General features: G+C 36.9%; 3 protein-coding genes across 6 annotated transcripts; 2 read left to right on the top strand and 1 right to left on the bottom strand.

Moving 5' to 3' along the window:
- Nucleotides 1-776: 776 nt before the first annotated feature.
- Nucleotides 777-4,641, top strand: LOC102608757 (LRR repeats and ubiquitin-like domain-containing protein At2g30105). The gene is made up of 10 exons (XM_006488505.4): nt 777-1,093; nt 1,184-1,278; nt 1,644-1,793; nt 2,306-2,416; nt 2,513-2,613; nt 3,210-3,347; nt 3,478-3,526; nt 3,789-3,854; nt 4,118-4,237; nt 4,324-4,641. Exons 1-10 carry the CDS (start codon nt 943-945, stop codon nt 4,432-4,434), a joined length of 1,092 nt encoding a protein of 363 aa, XP_006488568.2. The 5' UTR covers nt 777-942; the 3' UTR covers nt 4,435-4,641.
- A 4,735-nt stretch (nt 4,642-9,376) lies between these two features.
- Nucleotides 9,377-13,810, top strand: LOC102608268 (probable inactive receptor-like protein kinase At3g56050). 2 transcript variants are annotated; one of them, XM_006488503.4, is made up of 10 exons: nt 9,377-9,738; nt 9,897-10,044; nt 10,695-10,766; nt 10,841-10,984; nt 11,081-11,221; nt 11,784-12,292; nt 12,369-12,568; nt 12,654-12,786; nt 12,916-13,515; nt 13,669-13,810. In XM_006488503.4, the coding sequence occupies exons 1-9, from the start codon at nt 9,627-9,629 to the stop codon at nt 13,512-13,514; spliced, it is 2,058 nt and encodes a 685-aa protein (XP_006488566.2). In that variant the 5' UTR covers nt 9,377-9,626; the 3' UTR covers nt 13,515; nt 13,669-13,810. The 2 variants fall into 2 exon arrangements, with proteins under 2 accessions (XP_006488566.2, XP_015388873.2); XM_015533387.3 differs by having other exon boundaries at nt 12,916-13,810.
- Nucleotides 13,607-18,336, bottom strand: LOC102607781 (ethylene-overproduction protein 1). 3 transcript variants are annotated; one of them, XM_006488501.4, is made up of 5 exons: nt 17,837-18,336; nt 15,735-17,723; nt 15,225-15,516; nt 14,835-15,144; nt 13,607-14,698 (listed from the first exon to the last, which is right to left on the bottom strand). In XM_006488501.4, exons 2-5 carry the CDS (start codon nt 17,687-17,689, stop codon nt 14,466-14,468), a joined length of 2,790 nt encoding a protein of 929 aa, XP_006488564.2. In that variant the 5' UTR covers nt 17,690-17,723; nt 17,837-18,336; the 3' UTR covers nt 13,607-14,465. The 3 variants fall into 3 exon arrangements, with proteins under 3 accessions (XP_006488564.2, XP_052287926.1, XP_052287925.1); XM_052431966.1 differs by having other exon boundaries at nt 15,735-17,331; nt 17,837-18,333; XM_052431965.1 differs by having other exon boundaries at nt 15,735-18,336.
- Nucleotides 18,337-22,985: the final 4,649 nt, after the last annotated feature.

Genomic DNA, 22,985 nt, shown 5'->3' with positions numbered 1-22,985 from the left:
TTAATTTCTACTGCATCCATATAAACATTTTAGTAGCACCTTAAACTATTTATTATTTACACATTTTTATTCTATATTGCACATACATCACAATACCCCTCTCTTTATCATAATACCCACGAACCCGACCTAGATTTCGTTTCCGTTTTCGGCCACTCCTCCGACCAAGGTTGGTACCGATCGGAAGCTCGTGCGATGCCGGTCATCTTCATGTCATCCTTGTCGCAAAAATAATCAGTTCGACCCGAACCCTCGAACTCGACCCGGATTTCATTTCCTTTTCCGGCCATATACCGGCGAAGGTTGGTACCGATAGGAAGCTCGTGCGACGCGGGTCATATCCATGCCATCCTTATCACAGGAAACCGTTCGGAAAGCTGCCGATCGAAGTAGTGAAAAGTCACGGAATTGTCGCTTCAATTCACCGTGATTTCGCTGGTTTCCGGTGACAGAACCACTTCGATTTTGTTCCCCATAATTCCCTCTGTCTTTTCCGACCAACCACAGTCACCGGGGGAGCCGATTTGCCGTTGATCGGCCGTTGAAGGATTTACGGCTTTGGGAGAAATTAACTTAATATTTGTGAAGTAAAATTAAAATAAAAATAAGTAAAAAGAGTTTTATAAAAATTTACGGTGGTACAAAAGACAAAGCAGTGATACGGTACCGCGGTACCGTAGGTGAATTCCCATCTCCAATTAAATAACGTAAAAGGGAAAATAACACTCAGTCCCGCTAAAATTTGCATCAATATATCAATAGACCCTAGAAGTTTTAAGAACTGACATTCAAATCCTATTCCGCCTCCAGTAGCATTTTCTATTCTCAAAAAAGAAGAATACTTTTTGTTTCTTGAAAAAAAAGAAAAAGAAAGAAAGAAAGAGGTCTCGCAACAAAACCAGTCATCATTAGGAAGGAAAACAAAGCAAGAAGAAGAAGAAGATGGGTGATAATGAAATTAAGATCACTGTGAAATTCTGTGGAAGACCAATACCAATAACGCTTTCGCCTGATTCTACCGTTCTACGCCTGAAGAATCTTCTCTTGCCTCTCACAAATGTCCTTCCTCGTGGCCAAAAACTCATCTTCAAAGGTTACATTCGATATAAAATCAATGCCCATGATTCAAAATTGATTCTTTTTGTTTCTTGGTGATTAAATTTTTGCGTGTTCATGTTAAAAGGGAAGGTTTTGGCGAATGAAGAGACTTTGGGAGTAGCTGGGGTTACAAATGGAGTTAAGCTCATGCTAATTGGCACTCAGGGTGTGCATCAAGGGGTATCTTTATCAGTCTCTATCTTTTTCTTTATTTGACGCATCATCTTGACCAGTTGAGGAAATTGTGGAAAGAAGGAAGCATATTCAGTTTCTTACTTCTCTAATTGAATTGAGATGTTCTTTTCTGTGAAAAAAGATTTGTTAATTTAACTGAAAGATTTGACCTTTTTTGTATGTTGAAAGTGATTTAGATTGTACACGATGTGATTGACAAGCTTTGAGTTAATTTCTGACTTTCTGTATTGTAAAACAAAATAGAAATTCATGGAATCCTCGAAAGAAATGCTGTTTCTGGAAGCTTGTTATGTCGATAAATAGGATGGTTTCACGTCCTGATTCCTTTAATTGATGTATCTTGTGAACAGGATGGCCCTATATTGAAAGAAGCTCAGAGCCCTATTACTTCAAGGAAGACTGATAGAGTGAGAGACATGAAGATGGTTCCGGTTGGCAAGACCTCTTCAGAAAGGTGGAAGGCTACTGGAGTAATAGCGTTGGCCGAACACAACTTGAAGGTATGAATACTGAGAACATAGTGAATCATTTCAGGCAAAATTCAGGTCAGCTGACTGCAGAACCTAATTAATCATTTTGTATCACATTCTTGACTTTTGGCTTATTGTCAACTTTTCATGCAGTTATGCAATCTAATTATTTAATAATGGAAACTAGTCTAGTATCTGTATATCATAGTTGAATAATTCAATTGATTGGGTGTGAATTCTAGCAAGTTCTGACCGCAGATATGTAGAAATCTTGGGGATAATGTGTGCATTTTACTGTAATTCTTTTGCATTCAAAATTTCCCATGCGCTGCATTTCTTTTTTATATTTTTAACAATAGTAGAAACGTTATCGTGTGAAGTTATATTTCTTTTAAACGCAAAACATAGAGTAACAAATCCAAATGAGAAGAATAAATTTTTATTTATCGGAGATAAAAATGAAAGCAATCAGCATCTTTTAAGCTTCTTTTTCTATATATATCAATTAGGTAGATTAAAGACTACTTATTTTATTTTCAAAGGCTATTCCAGATGAAGTATGGGATTGCTCACCTTTTATAAGAGTCCTTGATATCAGAACCAACTCCATTCAGTGTGTTCCAGACCAAATTGATGGTTTGACTGGCTTGAAGGTAGTCATCTGTTTCAAACTTGGTGTTTCTACTTCAGCTAGTAACCTTTCTATGAGGTCCTAGAAATGTCAACCTCTAGTCAATTTTCTTTTGCAGAAACTGCTCCTTGACGCAAATGATTTATCCAATGATTCCATTAGCTGGGTACAACTTGCAAAATTGAAGCATCTAACGGTTCTATCTATTAGCCGAAACTGGTTAGTAGTTCTGTTCTATCGTGTACATTGTCTTGTAGAATTTATTCAGCATATACGAAACATTGCCCTGTTACTTGCTTGAGTTTGTGGCAGTTTTTATTCCAATGATGACTTGATGATGATGATCAGGTAGTGGAGGATCTTAAAATTAACATGACATGATAGGCTAGTGCTTTTGTTCAAATTGTTATTGCTAAAAAGTTAGTTGTAATGGTAGTTTGGTGTATTCTGCTGCTGCTATATATATAAAGAAAATAATAGAAAGCAGAAATGAAAATGAAAGGTAGTAATAATAGTGAATACCAGAGGAAGGAAATTTTAATGATCAAATTTAAGACTTCCCCACACCTTCGTAGCATTAAAAAATGTTATCAGATTCAAATCTGTCTGGGCTAACGAGTTTACCATATGTACGTGTATAATTATTTGAATGAGTGCACATACTTCCCATAGAGTTTCTTCAATCATTCCTCTTGAAATGCATGCTTTTTGGTCATGAATATGAGGACGTTGCCTGGAAGCGTAGGTTCACTTGCTATGTGCCTATAATGGTTGTTGCATATTTATGATATTCATTAACTTCATATTTTCTGCAGCTTGAACTCTTTGCCTGGCATATTGGGTCATCTGACTGCCCTGCAGCATCTAGATGTCTCAAACAACAAGTTAACTACCCTCCCAACTGAAATTGGACTTTTGAGTAAACTTGAAGTTTTGAAAGCCAACAACAATAGGTAATATTTAGAAACTCTTCATTGGCAATAGAGGGCTATGGAATAAGACTTTTCCCTTATATTGAGCTTGGTTCAATTTGTATCTCTGTGGATGGCTTTATAGTTCTTGATTTTCTGCTTTCTGGCTCAGGATAAGCTTTCTTCCTGAGAGTATAGGCAATTGCACTTCCCTTATTGAGGTAGAATTCTTGGTGTTTTATCTGTTCTTTTCTTGTCCTTCCTTTTTTCAATTACCCCCCACCACATCCCCCACACCCCCCACCACACCCCCCCCCCCCCCCCCCCCCCCCCCCCCCCCCCAAAAAAAAAAAAAAAGAGAAAATCCTAATATGAAGAAGAGGTATAGCTAATTAGCTTATGTGCTGCAAACAAGGACTGTTTCCAATTAAATATAATAGATTAAAATATCATCTTGCTTAACTTGGTCTTCTTGTGATGCAGATTGATCTTTCATCAAATCTTCTGTCAGGGTTGCCAGTGACTCTTGAAAATTTGCATTATCTAAAGGTTCCTACTCTATTCATTGTTGTTTAAATTCTTTCCTCTTCTTTATCTGTTTCTATACTAAAACTCAAGTTTGCTGTAAGAAGTAATAATTTTGCTTTGTCTTGGTTATTGTTTCACAAGTGAATATAAGACATTCTTATCAGAGGATGGTTAGATAGTTTAAATCACTAGGTTGATCAATTCTTTTCTTTTCCCTCCGTGATGTGCATGAAATGAGATCTGCCACTATGTATAGATCTTAATTTGTTAAATATCTCTTTCAGGCTTTGCAGCTTGATAACAATGCTCTGAAATCCCTCCCAACAACATTATTCAGCAAGTGTGTTCAGCTCTCCACACTGGAACTTCATAATACAGAAATTACAATGGATGCCCTACGTCAGGTTTGTAGTTATCTCACTACCTTTTATCAAGTGCCACAGTTTGCCCAACTTTTATCAGAATGCTTATTACAGTGTTCTTCTGACAGTTAGAAGGATGGGATGATTTTGATAAACGCCGGCGTGCAAAGCATCAGAAGCAATTGGATTTCAGAGTCATGGGTTCTACTGAATTTGACGAAGGTGCTGATAAAAGCTGACTTCAGTTTTTGGATTACAAGATGGCAGTTGTGCAAGATCGCCTTTTCCCATATAGAACCTCATTGTTATGTGAATAGTTACAATGCCATGGTTGATTTTAGCTTTGCATAGGATTTTATTCAAATGAGAATTCCTTTGAATTAATACAATCAATTGGAAAACGATCTATATCTTGGAACGGGAGTGCCACCCTCCATTCTTGAGAATTCTTAGTTTCTAGTCTGGTTGCGGAGTGGGAAATCTCTGGTGTTTGAGTGAATTGGCCATGCAGATAGATTAATTTGTTAGTTTAATTTGTGGTACAAAATTTACAGAAAGCAGCTTCTTCGAGTTTCACGTCAAGATGGACACCGGACATAGACTAGAACACTTTGCATTATTATTAATTAGCATACAATAAATAATAATCTGTATTTCTTCAGGTAAAAGCACATTAATTAGAGCATCAGCCCAATGCACTCATCCAATCAAAGTTGCTTGCAGTTTGTAAACATGGAGATCCTAATGTTTATGGGTTTGTTTTCAATCTTTGTTGATAGTGGCTCTACGACCAACTTAGAAACTGAAAGGCGAATGCAGTTAATTTCTTGGTTCCTGCTTTATGTTTTTCATTCTAGAAATCTTTATTTCACTTGAAAATAAAACCACACAATACTTGAAATTAATTGTTGATGCCACAGAAGTTGACGAAGAAGAGGATCCTTCATTTCTGGAAACACCAGGTGTAGATTAAATTATACAAAACAAATCCAAAAATAGCAAATAAATTAACGGTTGGTCCATTCATAATGTGATACATTCACAAATATGTAGGCATATTAACGACAAAGAAATTTTAGAATACCTCCGTTATATTATATTTGATGATCAACACGACAATAATTCTAAAGATAATCACTGTCATCATGTTATTTTATTTGTATTTCCACTTATAGGATAAGAGGGCGGGGCGCAAGACAATTTTTTTGAGCATCTTTTTTTTTTTTTTTACTTTTTTAGTGCCATTTATCCAGGTAAGTTTGCTATTAAATTATTTAAAGAGAGTTAATGAACCCAATATGCCTTGCATTTGGATGGTGGAAAGTTGATTTCCTTATTCGCTTGTGTGGCCAATCAAATAATAATGACTTGGAATAATTACGTAATTGTACTTTGTTAGCGAGCCTGAATGCAAAGTGAAATATTCAGCAGCAAAAGCTGCTGCATGGAGGGATGAGTAAGAGAAAGTGAATTGTGATTGACAACGTACGAATGATTCGTCTTTCATGATAGTAGTTTGTTTTATTTTATCTGTTTTTCTAGTGCTTGATCGTGGCTATAAATACGAGAGCCTTGCTTCAAACGATCCAAATATAGCCACGATATATTTCTAATTAGTAGTTGGTTTTCAAATGTTATGCAAGTTGATTTTCTTCAGTCCCGGCAAGATTACAGCTCTATGGGCTCATGGAATGATCAAATAGAAGTTTAATTTGCGGACAAAGATACCCAAGTGGGCAGCTTCTGACTTCCCTTCTGCATCCATGGCCATCGAGAATTGATAATTAAGTTCCGGACCATAGCTCAATCGCCAATTGGTTTCAAATCTTAAGACTATTATCCTGGAGGATTATGCTTAGGAATCTAATCAATTAGATAAAAACTAAATTATATTGATAACAAAATCGTCACCTTACAGACTTGAAAGCCAAGACACTAGACAATTACATGACAAAAAATGAAGCGATTGGATTGAATATTGATTTAATCCTGTTTCCTGCTGACAACAGCATGCTTCTTCTTGTTGTCATGCATTGTTTTTAAAGCAAAAAAATAAAATTTTAACAGCCTGCTAACAGTAGAAAAGAGCAAATTTTCTTGTCAGCAAATTGCAGAAATTCTTTAATCATTATTTTACCAACTCTTGGGGTTAGGTAAGTTCGAAAGCTCCTCATTGCTCAAACTTGTGAATTGTTCAAGACTGATGGTAAAATTTGGAAAGAGATTTTGATGTAAAAATGTTAATGGGTATTGTAATACTTAATTATTGAGAAAGATTTTTTACTATTAGGATATGCCGTGTAATGAAAATGGGTATGTTTAGCTAATACTTTAAACTAAGGGAAAATTTAAAATTACAGTGGCCCGGACATTCCTTGGAGCTGCCACAAAGCCATGACTTCTGGGAACCACAATGGAAAAGAAGTGTATAGAGGAAGTGTGTACTTGCCATTCAACAAGCAACAACTGCCGCAAGAAATTGAATATTCTTATAATTGTTGCAACTGAGAACTCATTGGCAGTGGGAAGGGTTCAAATATCTCTTAATGTTAGCGGTGAGAGTGTATTCCTTTCCAAATGTACGTATCTATATCTAGCTACAAAAAAAAAATGCCCTAGTGAGCAGCCTTGAGTTTGAATGAATCCCATGGTGATTCCATGAGAGGAAGAATTCAGATTCATTATTACAAACCGGGGAAATAGGACTTGGAGGCCCAAACATATCCAAAATGTTTTATGAAACTGTAAACATTGCCAGATAGCCTTTTTGAAAAGAGTAAGAATTCTTTGAACAAAAAGAATCGAAAACGTAAAGCTTACTACTGGGAACCATAAAAATCAGATACCAAACATGCACAAGCTAATAAAATAGTAGCTGAATCTCAAGCTAAGTAACATGAGCTTGAATTAGTTGTTTATAATACTGCTGGCTCGCTGCTTTACTGTCCCACTATGAAGAGGTTGCAAGCCATTTTTCCAATTTCTAATTCCAAAGGAAAGGAAGCTGCATTGTCTGTTTCTTCAAAAGCTTATCCATTGAGCCCCACTTCCGCTCATGAGTCATGAGTCCATCCATCAACGAAAATTCGAGGCCAAGTATCTAAATTCTGGTCCACGCCTAGCTGAAGATCATCAAAATCATTTACTTATTTTACATATACTCATACACATATTGTTGTTGTTAAATGTTTCCATCCAAACGTGTACTAACAAAGTGTTAGTGCATATGTTTTCGTATGGTGGATTGTCAATTTTTTGTCACATCTAATGTCACATATATGGTTGCACCAAATGGCTTAATATCATCCTCCATTGAATCACCTAACTTTGTATCAAACTTTTTAATGTTGAATGTATAACTTTTATATAATAATAATAATCCAAATTATATCTACAAGTGCATTTTATTTAATTATCTCTCTCTTTCTCTTTTATTAGAAAAAAAAAAATGTAATTAATGTTCGTTGAATCACTCACAATTAAATGAACTTTTATCAAAATTCAATAAAGACCAACAAAGTTTCTAGTTAATTATTTAAATGATCAACATTTTTGTAAATCAAGCCCCAACCATTTTGGTAAATTTGAAAGGATTATCGTGAGTGTTTTTGAATTTTATATACTTGAGAGTAAAATAGAAACAGAGATAATACAAAATATATTTGAAATATACTTAAAACCCAACCACTCAAAGTCAATCTAGAAATCGAAATCGAAAACTAAAAATAATAATATAAAAATAAACTCTCAAATTTATGAAGAGATTTAAATTATCATCTTCAAAGTCGAGACAAAGAGGTGCTTGATCAACCTAATTAGCAGTTATTTTAAATTTTAAATATATATTTTTTTAAAAAATTATTTATATTAAAGAAACCACCACAAAAGGATTTTTCCTTTTTTTTTTCTTTTTTACTAGCTTGAGAAGGAACTATAAAAGTGTCATACTGTCATCGTAGCTTGTAAAATCATACTTGTGATAAATGTCCTCAGAATTAGGTGTAAAATAATTGAAAAGTAAGCAATGCATAAGCATTTATTGTCGAAAAAGCATTTACTCAAATTACTGTTTAGACAAAACATCAAAATATCAGCCCAAATTAACATCCCATCCCAAAATCATATTTGGGGAAGATGAAACATCATTTTCTTAATCTTCACTATCATGATTGAAGAATCATACCTCTCCCCACCTTTGCTACTTACCTTCCAAGTGACCTCCATGCCCTCTCACATACATTTTTTAATTAATTTATCATATATTTTGCAGCACAAATTGTATTATGTACGCGATCCACACATGGCAAAGAACCAAACTGAGAGTGAAAAAAAATGATAAACGATTGAGGACCCACTTGGCAAAACTTGACAAAAATTTAAAATTATATGTGAATTATTGTATTTTCAGATTGTCTTTATCAATTGTCGGTAGAGGGTATAAAGCTAATCGTTATGGGAATTGGTTTAATTTTGTGCAGGCTGGAAATCAAATGAAATGACTCCCAAGTGATGGGTTGTGGACCTCTTCAACAAGCAGCCCATGGAAACAAAAGGGAAATTGCCATCAATCGATTAAGTTCTTTTGATCATTTTAATTATGGAAATATATTATTATTTGGGCAATGAAGTTACTTGCACTCTTTTCATTGCATTAGGGACTCTTCTAATAAGTTCAAAATTTGATACCATAAAAGAAAAATGAAATATTTCTCAAATATTGAATCGAAAAACAATCGGTTGAGACAATTTAAGACGAATCAAGATCCTCTCTTGATTTGAGCATTCCTGATATTTTACAGATCTTAAACCATTTGTATTTGTGTAGTGAATAATTAAGATTTAATTATTTTTTCTTTTTAATTTATTAACTACTAATTATATTAACAAAATTTGCTCAGATAAAAATCAGATCATGAGAGGATCCTGATCCATTTAAGACTGGACTTAAAATCACTTTATGAAGTTTCCAAATGGACTCAATCTTGGATGCGTATAAACAATTATTCAGAAAGAGTTACCAGATTTTTGAAAGAATTCTTAAATTGGATAAATTATTTCTATTTTGCCACAAACTAATTAATAAGAAGAAGGTGAATGGGAGTGGAGGAGAGCAAGCAGCACGTGCTATGCACGTGGAACAATATTTAGCGGGCGGCGCTTTAAATTGAGGATGGAGCGAAGAGCGAGTCAAGACTCTTACAAGAAGACAAATGCAAATCCAACATCACTGGATCCTTCTTTTAACTCTTTGGAAACAAAAGCATTTCGTTTGGCTCCACAAACGCACGTACTTTCTCTTCATATCTTTTTTCATTTCATTTTATTTCTCTCGAGTCTCAAGTTAGGTTTGGTAGTTGATATAATAATATTACAAACACCTGTTCAGACAAAGCTGCATATTATATGTTATCAATATTATTATCATCTCGGGATGAATCAACCCTGGAGATTTCACCAGTTGAGGCTCAACATGGCGGCGTTGACGCTGGTGATGCTGCTGTTTCTTCAGAATCTGAGTCTGGCATGGTGTCTGAACAGCGAAGGTATTGTATTATTAATAAGAAATTTAAATATCAATTATATATATATATATATATATATATATATATATATATATAATATAAATTTGTTTTTGCATGTAATAACTAATAATATATCCTCCATAGAGTTTTTTCAAGCAAATAACTGTATGAACTTGCAGGGATGGCACTGTTGAGGTTCCGAGAGAGAGTGGTGAGAGACCCTTTTGGTGCTTTATCAAAATGGGGTGATAACGACGGAGTCGGAGATAATGTTAATCCTTGTTCTTGGTTCGGTGTTGAATGCTCAGATGGGAAAGTTGTTATCTTGTGAGTGATTCATTCATTGATTTGTTTTATAAAACATGTTTTTTGCTTCTGAAAATGATTAATTGACATCATATATGTTTGTTGCGTAATGCATGTATTCATGAGCTACTTTTGGTCTAAATTTTTAAGTGCGAAAATCCACAACGTTTGAATCTGTTTTTGATCACTAGAGGGTGTATAGATCTCATAATCTTTGTTTAATAGAGTCACATGGTCATCATTGTTTGTATTTCTTTTTTTACGAATTTGAAAATCAATTTGAGATGGTAATTAATTACATTGTGTAAAGTAAAACCTGTGTGCTATTAATGAATGACACTTGCCATTGTTTCAACTGCTACCGGTGTGTTTGTTGAGTCAATTATTGATTTTGGCTGAAGATCTAATTTTGAAGGGTAAGGCTCTTGATTAAAGTTTAAATGGATGGACAGAAGATTTATTGCAGCCCCATTTGATTTTGTTGATGAAGAAATTCAATTGAATGTGACATTTAAGACTTTTGAAAGTGACAAGATGACAAAATGTTTAATGCTGCATTTGTGATGTTGATGATTGTAATTGCATAACTCCCCATTCTTTTCTGATCTGTCATATCACTTGGATAACAGTACTGCTGATGGGTTCTTCTTTTCATCCTTTTTTTTTTCCAGGAATTTGAGGGATCTTTGTCTTGGAGGGATGCTGGCACCTGAACTTGGGCAGCTGTCTGAGTTAAAATCTATGTAATTAGCTTGTAATTTCTCTTGATTAGTACTGTTTTCTTCTATACATTATTTTGAATGTTATGTGTTAACAGTATTCTGCGCAACAATTCATTCTTTGGAACTATTCCTAAAGAGATTGGAGAGTTGAAGGAACTGGAGATCCTGGACTTGGGATTTAACAATTTTAGCGGACCATTTCCTTCTGATTTTGGCAATAGTTTTTCCTTGACTACTCTGTAAGTTAATCCTCCTGTTTATTCTAGCTGTCATTTTACACATATATATATATTTTTGAAGCTTTTGATTGAGTCCTAATCTGATTCCTATGGCAGTTTATTGGACAACAACCAGTACCTTGGTGGCATATCTCCTGAACTTCATGTGCTTAAGGTTATTTCTGAGATTCAGGTGGATGAGAGTTGGCTAACTAATGCTGCTTCAAGAGCATCATGTAACAGTGGATTATTTACTTGGTAAGCAACTGAAGTTCGTTACACTGCTTCCTTAGACGAGCTCTGTTAAAACCGTGAAATAGAAAGATATTCAAAAGGGTAGTAACAGAAAAAAAAAATCTCTACGAAAAGACTTTATAAATAGACTTGAGCCAACTGTAATGAGAATAAATTAGAATAATTAGTTACATCTTAACTATGGAAACTATAACTGTAGTTGAAGAGAACTAGATTCCTGTTTACTAAAAATTAAGGTCTTAGCTCATCTTCAATCTGTAAATTGATACCATTTTATGCATCTTGAAATCTTCCACATGCTGTGAAGAAGCAATGTGTTGTTGCCATTAGTAGAGATTTTTAGGACTGCATCACGGAAAGAGGAAAAACTGTCTGCAGAACGGGAAGAAACTGCATTAGTTTTAATTTTATCCTTCTGACTAAGAGCCTTCCTCACTGAGGTCTGCATAATTGAATTTCAGCATACTTGAACGTGTGGTGTGGGTTCATTAGCTGAATAATGCTCATATACATTCGTTATGCAAAAGTTTTTCTACTTCAGAGTGACTTCGATTCTGTATGTCAGGAACAAGGTCCAACCTGGAGATAATGCTTTCCGGAGGATGTTGCAGCAGGTAACAAATGGCTTTGAAGCCAAAAGGAAGGCTTCTGAACCATCATCGTCCTCATCTATTGCTTCATCGCCAGAACCTCTAGTTTCGCCGTCACTCTCCCCTTCAATGTCGTCATTGTTATCGCCGTCATTTTCTCCTTCACCGTCTCCTTCAGAGTCTCCATCAGTTTCTTCCCCACTTATAATACCACCAGCACCAGTAAATATACCCATTGTTTCCTCACCACCACATTTGCACAGTGCTCCAATGTCTTTCGCTGCTTCAACTCCAAGCCAAGTTCATGAGAGTCTCCACAAGTCCAAGCATCATACGGTCTTAGTTTTGGCTGGAATTATTGGGGGCTTATCACTCATTCTGATTTCAGCAATTGGCTTTTTGGTCTGCCGAAGCAGTAAGGTGGTTACTGTCAAACCTTGGGTAACAGGTTTAAGTGGGCAGCTGCAGAAAGCATTTGTAACAGGTACTTCTTTTATTTCTCACAAGCGTGTTGTGCCATTACACACTTGAATGCTAATGAATAAGAGCCTTCTTTTCAGGTGTACCCAAGCTCAAGCGATCAGAACTTGAAGCAGCTTGTGAAGACTTCAGTAATATAATCGGCTCTTTTTCAGATGGCACAGTTGGCACTGTCTATAAGGGAACTTTGTCAAGTGGGGTTGAAATAGCCGTCACATCGACTTCAGTTAAATCTCGTGCAGACTGGTCAAAGAATTTAGAATCACAATTTAGAAAGAAGGTACTTCTAATTTTTGAAATCCAAATTTGATAAACTTCATGCAAGCTGTTGGAATTCTGAATGTCACTTTTGGTCTTGTTTGCAGATAGACACATTATCGAAAGTGAACCACAAAAATTTTGTCAACCTTATTGGATATTGTGAAGAAGATGAGCCTTTCACAAGAATGATGGTTTTTGAGTATTCTCCCAATGGATCACTGTTTGAGCATCTACACAGTAAGTGCTAAACTTCTTAACCCATTTGTTTAGACAAAACATGTCTATAAAAGCATCAAACTTTGAGTAAACGAAGCTAAATGTTCTGTTCTATGTTCTTATTGACTTTGAAATATGGATTTTTTGCAGTACAAGAAGCTGAGCACCTGGACTGGGCAATGAGATTGAGAATAGCAATGGGCATGGCCTACTGCCTTGAGCATATGCACCAGTTGACACCACCTATTGCCCATAGAAATCTACAATCTTCGTCTATATACCTGACTGAAGACTATGCAGCCAAAATATCAGACTTCAGTTTCTGGAACAATACAACTGCAGCAAAGACTGGATCAGCTGCTACGGAGCTTCTGGAAACCTCAGCAGTAGATCTAGAGAGCAATGTCTATCGCTTTGGGACTATTTTGTTCGAGATGATAACCGGTAGGATCCCGTACTCCATAGAAAATGGCTCTCTGGAGAACTGGGCATCAGAATACTTGAAAGGAGAGCAGCCGCTAAAAGATATAGTGGATCCTACTCTAAAATCTTTCCAGGAGAATGTGCTTGAGGAATTGCTTGAAGTGATCAAGAATTGTGTCCACCCTGATCCTAAACAAAGACCATCAATGAGAGGCATTGCAGCTAAGTTGAAGGAAATTACAGCAATGGAACCTGATGGAGCAACGCCCAAACTATCTCCTCTTTGGTGGGCAGAGCTTGAAATATTGTCATCAGAAGCAAGTTGAGGTGAAATTTTAGCCTCATTGTAAATCTAAATGATATCTACTTACTTTTTCCCTGTTTCTGTTTATGGGCTTGGAAGCAGTGGCATGTAGAGTTTATGCTGCTTGATGTAAGAAGGTAGAGGAATGATTTTTTTTTTTTTTTTTTTTGGTGTAGATAACCAGGAGAAAAGGCCTGCAATCTTCTGCTTGATCTCTCTTCTTTTTGTTTCCGTTTTCGCTTCTTTTTTTTTCCGCTCTGCTAATGTCGATTGTATAAATAACAGGATATATATGAATATGTTTGTGTTTTTCTTTTATATGGCTGTTCAATATTTTGGTACGTTTAATCACTTTAGCCAGTTACTGGAAGCCTAAAGAGCAGATATCAAAGTAATCAAACTGATATTCCCAACATTCACCAAGACCTAATTTTTTATTTTTTTTTGGTTGTACCTTGATGAACATGCATTCTTTCGCGATGGCTTATACTATGGTAATTGGAAAACCAAAAAAGTAGGAGCATATTTCAACAACTGTAAGCTTGTAATGCAGCATTTCTTATGTACAAGAGGAACTGAGATTTTGTTTTGTTAAAAAAAAAAAAGGAAAATTGTCACCTAGAAGAAGATAATTGTGAACCCTATACCCTTGCTGAGAACAATGGCACAGCTGTGAGACTAAACTTGTGACTACCTTTCTATGACAACACGAGGAGATCATCGTCATACCACCAAAGTTGTCTTGAGTGGTCGGCTGGTCGCCTGTACATACATATCCGTCTGCTGCTCTTCTCTTCTGTTGAGGCACTTCCTTTTCATCCTGTGGCTGCCTTGAAGCTGGAAGCTCGTTGAGATTATGATTGCCAGGAAAAACATGAAACTGTTAAGGAATTTCCAATGGTTTTCTGCATGAAACCCGAGAATCAAGCCCCAAGACGGTAACGTTATCTGCAGCATAGGAGTGAACCTCACTTCACTTCTGTTGATGAGAGGCTTGGTCTCGTGCCCTATTATACAGGTCAAGTGTTTCCATATGGTTGGGATCCAAGCAAAGAGCTGCCTGAGAGTCCCGGATGGCAGAGGTGAGGTCCCCCATTGACTCATAAAATGCTGCTCTGAGATGAAGCATTTGCAAGTCAGGCTTGAAAGCTATTGCCTTTGACAGCTCTTCCACTGCTTCCACTTCTTTCTGATCGTCCATTAGCACTGATATTAAAAATTCTCCAAGTTAGTACCAGTTTTGGACTTCCCAGGTTATAAATAAGAACTAGTAAAGTGAAAAGGCAAAGAAATTGAATACCAATCAGAATCAAAATTACAAAGAGTGTGGCCACAAAATTACCAGCTGCTCTGTATCTGTAAGGGTATGTCCTTAGTGGATCCAGTTGTGTTGCCATATTGAGATCATTCTTTGCCATCTCACGATCACTGTATTCTGAACGTTTCTCAAAAGCTGATGCACTGTATTGTGCCTTTTCTAGTAGCTTAGTCATTTCCTCATAAGCAGCTTTTCGTTCGTTTTTCAAGTAATATACACGTGCCAACCCTTGATGTGCTCTCGTATGCTTGATGTCGAGTGCATTGATGTAGCAGTTTTCAGCTCGATCTAACTTACCACATTCCACATAGATACTCCCTAAATTATTCAATGCCTGCAAAATTAGAAACATGTTCAAGCAAGTAACGTGGCGAAATGATAATGTCAGCGGTATTGCTATTTGCTAGAACTCACTTGCCCTTTCCGAAGACCATCAGAAGGACATCTAAGAGCTTCCTCCAATAGTTGGATAACATAAGTTGAAGATTCTGGATCCAGATTCGTATCTGCCAGAATGTAGGCCTTAAGAAAAAATGCTTCAAAAGTCCTTTCAATTGAAATGGACTTCTCAGCCCTAGAGAGAGCTTCTTCACGGTGGCCAGTGTCATACAAAATCCAACCTTCATAAACCAGTCTTTCATGTTCAGAGCTAGAATGATTTCTAGCCAAACGTAAACAGCACATAGCTGCCTTCTGACAATTTAACCTATTACATACACAGAGAATAGTCACAATGCATAATTCACAGTTCACATGGAAAAGAACTACAGTAACGATTCAGAGGGAATGTCGCAAATATTATAAATCACAGCATTACAGGTACAACAGGCAACATAGATCTTAGCAAATTGCAGGATTTCTATGTAAAAGTATGGTCTGTGCTTATAAAAGAAATTAACCAAGCATATTGTCATCTATGCTTACCGCAGTAGAAGCAGAGATTGCCGAAACCTTAGGAAGCTCTTTCCTGGGTCATTTATCAGCATCTGATTTATGACAGCCAGAGAGCCAATATCATCTACAGAGGACCATCTATCATACAGTTTGATCCAGCAGTCTGCAGGACTCCAGCTCCTAACATGATGGTTGAGGAGCTTAACTAAGTGATCTCCACTCACTCTGCCGTGAAACATCATGTAGTTGGATTCCAAAGCTAACAGAGCCAAGGTATCTCTCAGAGCACTTTCATAATCGTCAGCTGCAATGAACAACCAAGCTCGCAATTCAAGACAGTCTACTGAAAGCTTGAAAACAATGATTCTGTCAATCTCTGAGATAGCTGCCCTTATTTGCCCCTCTTCCATCTTTGCAACAGCTCTATATTTGTATGGAAACGAAAGTGTGGGATCTAATTCAGCTGCATAATTCAAATCCACAATCTTCTCCCTCCCAAGATTATACAATGACCGTTCTTGGTACATCCACCCAGTTGGTTTATGCTCAGATATGATAGAGTTCATCAACTTATAGGCTGAATATTGTTGCCCTAACTTGTACTTGGCTCTTGCAAGACCAGCCAATGAGTAAATATGACCTGCATCAGCTGCTGCCTCAAAGTAATGACAGGCATCCTCGTACTCTTCTCTCTCAAACATCACACAACCCAATTGATGCAAAGCAAGCATCCTCTGCCACCTCTCAGTTGAACATTCCCCCAACCTCTCCAACAACATCACTGTTGTGTTCGATACCCTATCCTTTTCCATAGCAACCTGACTCAGGAAATAATACAGCAAGAAAGAAGCATGTCCCACATTGGCCAATCTCTCTGTAGCCTCAGAGCTACAAAATATTTTCATCACTTTTGGATTGTATAAAGAACTTGGGAGTTCTCTTAGCAACACCTGCAGGCAAGAGGCTACAAGAAGATTTGCCCTTTCCTCCAAACCATAATCAATAAGAATCAATGCATCTTCAATATCACCAACTAATGAAGCTAAATGAGCATCACAAGCAGATTTCATCTCCTCACAACAGAACCTATTTGCAAAAGAAAGTAGCTCCAAAACTATACCCGGACAGAACAAATCCACTCTGCTAGTCCTAGTATACACTTCAACAGCCCTCAGTCCCTCAACAGATACCCCATCATGTGAAAAATCAATCCTTTTTCTTTTGGACTCAACAAAACCGCCATACAGCATTGCCTTAAATGGGCTTGAAAGTGATGCAATTTTATTGCGAACAAAAATAATCTCCTTGTCACCAACACAAAATGTAACACCGTCATCCTCCTCCAAACTCAAACACACAAATTTCTCAACGATTGGTCCTAGATTCGACTTTGCGTTTTCCTCAGAGCATTTGCAGTGATCATAAGTAGAATTAGGATCACACCCAGATATCAATGCAGCCTTGGGACACTCAAGAATGAACCCACTACAATCCATAGATGATGAACCCAAAAGATCATCTTCTCTCCTATCAAACCTCAACCAAGCTGAGAGCACAACCTTTAAATGCAAATCTCCAGCATATTGCCTAGCAGACCTAAGACACCTTCTTAACAACTTGGCATCACCTAAGCCACACAAATATGCATACTGCTCTATGAATAGCATCGATTTATCCGACTCTAGACAAGTTTCAAATCTTCTATAAAGATCAGCTAAGGCTTTTACACACTGGATTGGCTTCAGGTGAGGGTCTATAGAAGGCTCAAGGAGGTCAGTTGAGGGTAATCCGTAAGGAAGCAGAGCTTGAGCTACTGAGCCAGATTTGGACTTGTTTGATTTCGACCCAGTAAATTTGGTCCTTTTGTGATTGCTAAGCTTGCTTCCATTGGCACAACCATTACAGCCGCCACTGCTGGCGTCTTGTTGGTTTAATGCGTGTACTTGGGTACTCTTAAATTTTTCTATAAACTTAAGACCACGCATTTTGTATCAAATATGCATTACCTTGTGTACATATCTGTAGTATAGTAATAATAATAATAATAATTGAAAAAAATGAGTTTTTTTACTCAGTCTTTTGCCAAAAAAAAAAAAAAAGGCAATGAAAATGTTAATGAAAAGTTTGTTTACCTCTGGCCGAGAAAGTGCAAACACCAGCAGAAAAGCAAGAAAGCGTGAAATGAAACTAGGATGGGGCTATTGCAGACCAGAGGCTCAAGAGGGTGCGTTTGTTTCGTGGAGAAGAGGAGGAAAATTTGCAAAAGAATGAAGAACCTTATCATAGCGTTTTTTTCACTCTTACTTCCATGGTGGAATAGATTCTTCTTAGGTTAGGTGGCTCTCTCTGTATATCTTTCAAAGAGATACAGTAGGGTCCTATTTTATTCTGAACTTTGTCAGTTTGGTGACCAGAGCTTTCGGTTTTCTGATTAGGTGACTCACTCCAATGCAAAAGAGTTTCAGTCCCCCCACTAACCACTGCATTATTGCCACATCAGCTGCACAAGATATGTGAGTTTTGGTCAACTGGGTTTATCATATCATAAATGGCTCGTTAGTTTCTGATGATTTTCTAAGGCATCTTCAGCCCTTTTTTTTTTAATTTTTTTTGCCCTTTCTTTCTGAAAGAGTATCTTCAACTTTACAGCCAGATAATTGTTGATTATTAATTAATGGCAAGTGCTAAGCTCCCTTAATTAATTGGTAAATTGTATGTTAAGAAAAGGTGAAAATGACCTGATAAAGTAAGTTCTTTCCTCAGTTCGAAAAAAAAAAAAAAAAGGTGAGTTCTTTCCTCTCATCATTACCAAAAAGATCCTACAGTTAAAGGAAACATCTTTTAAGGTTTTCAAGACAATGTAAGTCAGAAAGAGCTTGTGCGGGATGAGCTGAAGATTTTCACGGAAAAAACTGAAGCAATCCATGAGAATGACTACGTTACAGTGTTATCCAACTTTTTTGATTCAATTATTTTAAGTATTTGTATAAATTAAAAAATAGTATTTATTTTAACTATTTGGGACTCAGTTATGTTATGATAGTTGGAAAATGAATATGAGTTGTTTTCGTCTAAATAAAAAAAAACCATCGTAATTAGAGCCCACCAACCAGATTTTTAACTGAGGGTGCCAAATATTACACTAAAAAGAAGAAGATAAAGATAAGAGCATTATATCATAATTGTTGCCTCATTGGTGTCATAAGACAATGTGCTTGTTGTAAGTAAAAAGAAGAAGATAAGAGCATTATATCATGGATATAATTTTGATCACTAAATTGTCATGAAATAGTTGAGATTGGTTCATTGGTGAAATGTCTTAATCATGAAGAGAGAGAATGGCCCATTAAATTATTAAGATAATAAGGAACCTCTCCATCAAAACCACCAATGTAATTTAATGAACCAAACAGATCACATCTAGAGAAGAGAAACACATGCATGTGTCCAGATATGTTGGTAATTATTGACTTTAAAAATGAATAAGGGGGGGCTCGTGTACCAAATTGTTGATGGGTAGGTACGAATTAGATCTAAGCACACCTTGCAAAACATTAAATTAGGTTTTTTTTTTTCCTTCCTTCCACAATAAGATTCTATCATTTGATTAGAATTTGGAAGGCTAAATTAAAACTATTCGTGTTTGTTTGGTTGAACATCTCCTATATGTGACAAAACATTGTTGCAACTTGTAAGGGGAAAGAACCAATGGGCTTGTGGTTCAATGAGAGAAACTTTACACTTACAATATTGAGTGCAAGGGTTCGAGTTTCCATAAGAGTATTATGAATGTTAGTTTCAGTCTCTCCCTTACGAAATGTGAGTGGAGTAGGCACCCCTCGAATATTAGAGAAGGTTTAAAGTATTTGGACAAGTGTTTCAGTGGGTTAATGTATAGCGGCGGTCCCAATTGTTTAATACGATTGTAAATATTGTAATTGTAATATCTGATTTAATATCAGTAACAATCTGTATATATCAGAATTAAAAAAAAAAAAACTTGCAAGGGGAAAGAGAGAGAGAGAGAGAGAGGGAGGCAAAGACAAAACAGAATATGTACCATTTCTACAAGGACTCAAATGGAGCAAAGCACCCAGAAAAGTTATCACATATCTAAGACCCCATGTGAGAAAGCGAAGAGTAGCAGGTCAAGTTGCGGCAATTTGTGCACATGTCCAGGGACTGTAGAATCAAAAGATTAGCTCAAACACCACCGCTATAGAACAGCAACTTACTTGGAGGGAGAGCTTATAGAGCAGCCCCAACATTGTACCGTATAAATTCTTTGTTACAATTTCTTGTCGTAAGACATAAGCAAAAGTTTGTAAAGTGCAACAAGTAAACGTATTGACGGTGTAACGTTGAAGCCGCTGTATGTCTGGGGGGTACCGGTACTAGAAAATAACATCCATTTAGTATGTTTGTGGTGAAGAAATTCTAATTAGAATGAAATTTATATAATTTAATAATATTTTAATTAATTTATATTCTAGTTTAATTTAGTTAATTATTTAGAGTTTTATTATTTATGCATTGCTTATTTGAGTTGCATTCTAAATTTAAGTATAAGTCTTGTTAAAATAAATTTTTTTAATTAAATTATAGTTATAATAAATAAGTGCCTTTTATACTTTTACAAACTTTGATTATTTTTTAAAATAAACTCTAAGTTTGAATTTAATAATATTTTTAATTTTTAAAAGTTTTGTGCGAGTTTTTCAAGTCTAGTTAATTTTCAGTATCCTATAAAATCAACAAATACTAACCCCATTAGTTTACAATTTTTAATGTCCCATCATTCGAGCCTGGACCCATCTCCAGAACAGAGTCTGAAAAAGGGTTTGAAAGACAAAGAAAATCAATGCCAACGCACCCTCCAAAAATACATCGACATGCAGATGTATTAGATATGGGAAATTTACGAAAATAACCATTATTATTTTATTATTTTTGTAATTAACCCTCTGAACTTTTTTCTATCAACATTAGCCAAACACAAGCCTTTTTTCCCAAATTACTCTTCTTTGCGTAACAAAACCAACGTCGTTTCTCCCATATCGCCAAACCAAAAGCAGCTTTTCGCTCTTGATTCATCAGTCAACGGTGACCGCAAAGGACAACGATAAAAGTGATATCCGATCATAATTTATCCGGATCCAACACAAATCGACATCCGAATCCCGAATCCAACACAAATCGACATCAGTTACTGGTATGAGTTATTTTCTGAACAACTGGGCTAAATCTGGATCTGGCGACAGGCTGCCTGTCGCAGCAAAACTTGGTGCGACAGGCAACCTGTCGCACCAAGCAAGGTGCGACAGGTGCCTGTCGCACCAACTCTTGGTGCGACAGGTGCCTGTCGCACCAAGCAAGGTGCGACGGGCACCCTGTCGCACCAAACCTTGGTGCGACGGGCATCCTGTCGCACCAAACCTTGGTGCGACGGGCACCCTGTCGCACCAAGATTCGGGCGACAGGTTGCCTGTCGCACCCACCATGAAATACATCATTAAAACTGTATTATTTTAATATGGCTGAAATAATATTTTTTTATAATTTCAGGCTTAATGGATTCAGTTGTACTTGAATTGTGTTACGATGGTTGGTGGGAGACATTAGAAAATAGCCGTATGGAGTACGTGAATGGTAAAAATCGAGCATTTTTGGTTGGAAAAAATTATCTGTTTGATCAGTTATTGGCAAGAGTATACGAGGTGTTACAAATTAACCCTAATGACTATAGTATCACCATGAAGACAACTTTGAGGTCTAGTAACACATTATATCGTATATGTGCAATGCCCATGGATATATGCGATGATGAAATGGTGAGGGTTGTGTTGCATATGGCATCGGACGTAGCTAATTTTGGATGCATTCCTATATTCGTGACCACATCACCTCGAGTTCCGAGCGAAGGTATTGAGCCACATGTCGATACAGAAACTTCGTTTAGAGCAAATATGTCTGGCCCCGATAATGATGAAGAGGTGTTGCCAAGGACAATATCGTTGCAGCAATATTACTCTCCAATCCACGAAAATTATGACAACATTGATGATAATGGCGTTACGTTACAGGATGTTGGAGCAACAGTATTTCCAATAACAACGTCGTTGGAGCAACGATATTCTCCGTATCACAACAATGTTTTTCGGGACAATGATGATTTTCATAATGAGACAGAGGGGGATAATGTTTGTGCAGAACCTTCTAATACTACAAGGGGGGGCACGCGTTTCAATAATGATGGTGATGATGGAGGAGCCGGTCCTTCAAATGTTCCATCGTTTCAGCATGAGGATGAGTGTGAAGACAATACTCCTGTGAATAACAGAGGCAATAGACCTATTCCTTCTATGGTTCGATCGAGAAGGCGAATTGACCCCCTTACAAGTGTTGCTCCAACTTTGCCTTCGAATATGGTTGCTCCAAGCTTTGTTAGCAGTTGTTATTCAGATGATATCAGTGTGGGTAAGCTATTTGCTGAGAAAAATGAGTTTATATTACAACTACGCAAGGTTGCCTTTAGAGACAAGTTTGATTTCAAGATTGCACGGTCTACTACGACACGTTTCGAGGCTCACTGTTGTTCAGAATCATGTAAATGGCGTATTCGAGCAACTAGATGTTCGAACGAGCAAAATATTCCGTGGGTGGTGAAGAGAATTGACAATGTACACACTTGTCATAATGAGGTATTGGTTGATGGACGTCATCAAGTCAGGAGCCAGGTTGTCGGTCATATTATCGCAGAAAAATATATTCAAGACAAGAGGATTTATACTCCGAATGACATAAGAGCAGATATGCAACAGGAATACGGTGTTCAGTTAACATACCAGCAGGCATATCGGGCGAGAGAAGTTGGTCTTGAAATAGTTCGAGGCAACCCTGCAGAGTCATACAACTTGCTCCCTAAATACTCTCACGTACTAACTACAGCGAATGAGGGTACAGTCACTCACCTCGAGCAGGATGGAGATGGTAATTTCTTGTACTATTTTGTAGCACTCGGATCTTCCATCAAGGGTTTTATGCAGTACATTCGGCCTGTCATTGCTGTAGATGGTACTCATCTGAAGGGATTATATCGTGGAAGCATGTTCGTGGCAACATGTCTTGATGGTAACAATCAATTGTATCCGTTAGCCATTGGGATCATGGATTCAGAAAACAACGATGCTTGGGAATGGTTTATGATGAAGTTACACGGAGTGATTGGCGATAGACCTGAGTTGGTAATTATCTCTGATCGATGCACTGCCATAAGGAGAG

Source organism: Citrus sinensis, chromosome 8 (assembly GCF_022201045.2).
Source record: "Citrus sinensis cultivar Valencia sweet orange chromosome 8, DVS_A1.0, whole genome shotgun sequence".
In the NCBI taxonomy this organism is placed as follows: domain Eukaryota; kingdom Viridiplantae; phylum Streptophyta; class Magnoliopsida; order Sapindales; family Rutaceae; genus Citrus; species Citrus sinensis.
This window is presented reverse-complemented; position numbering and strand designations above follow the sequence as displayed.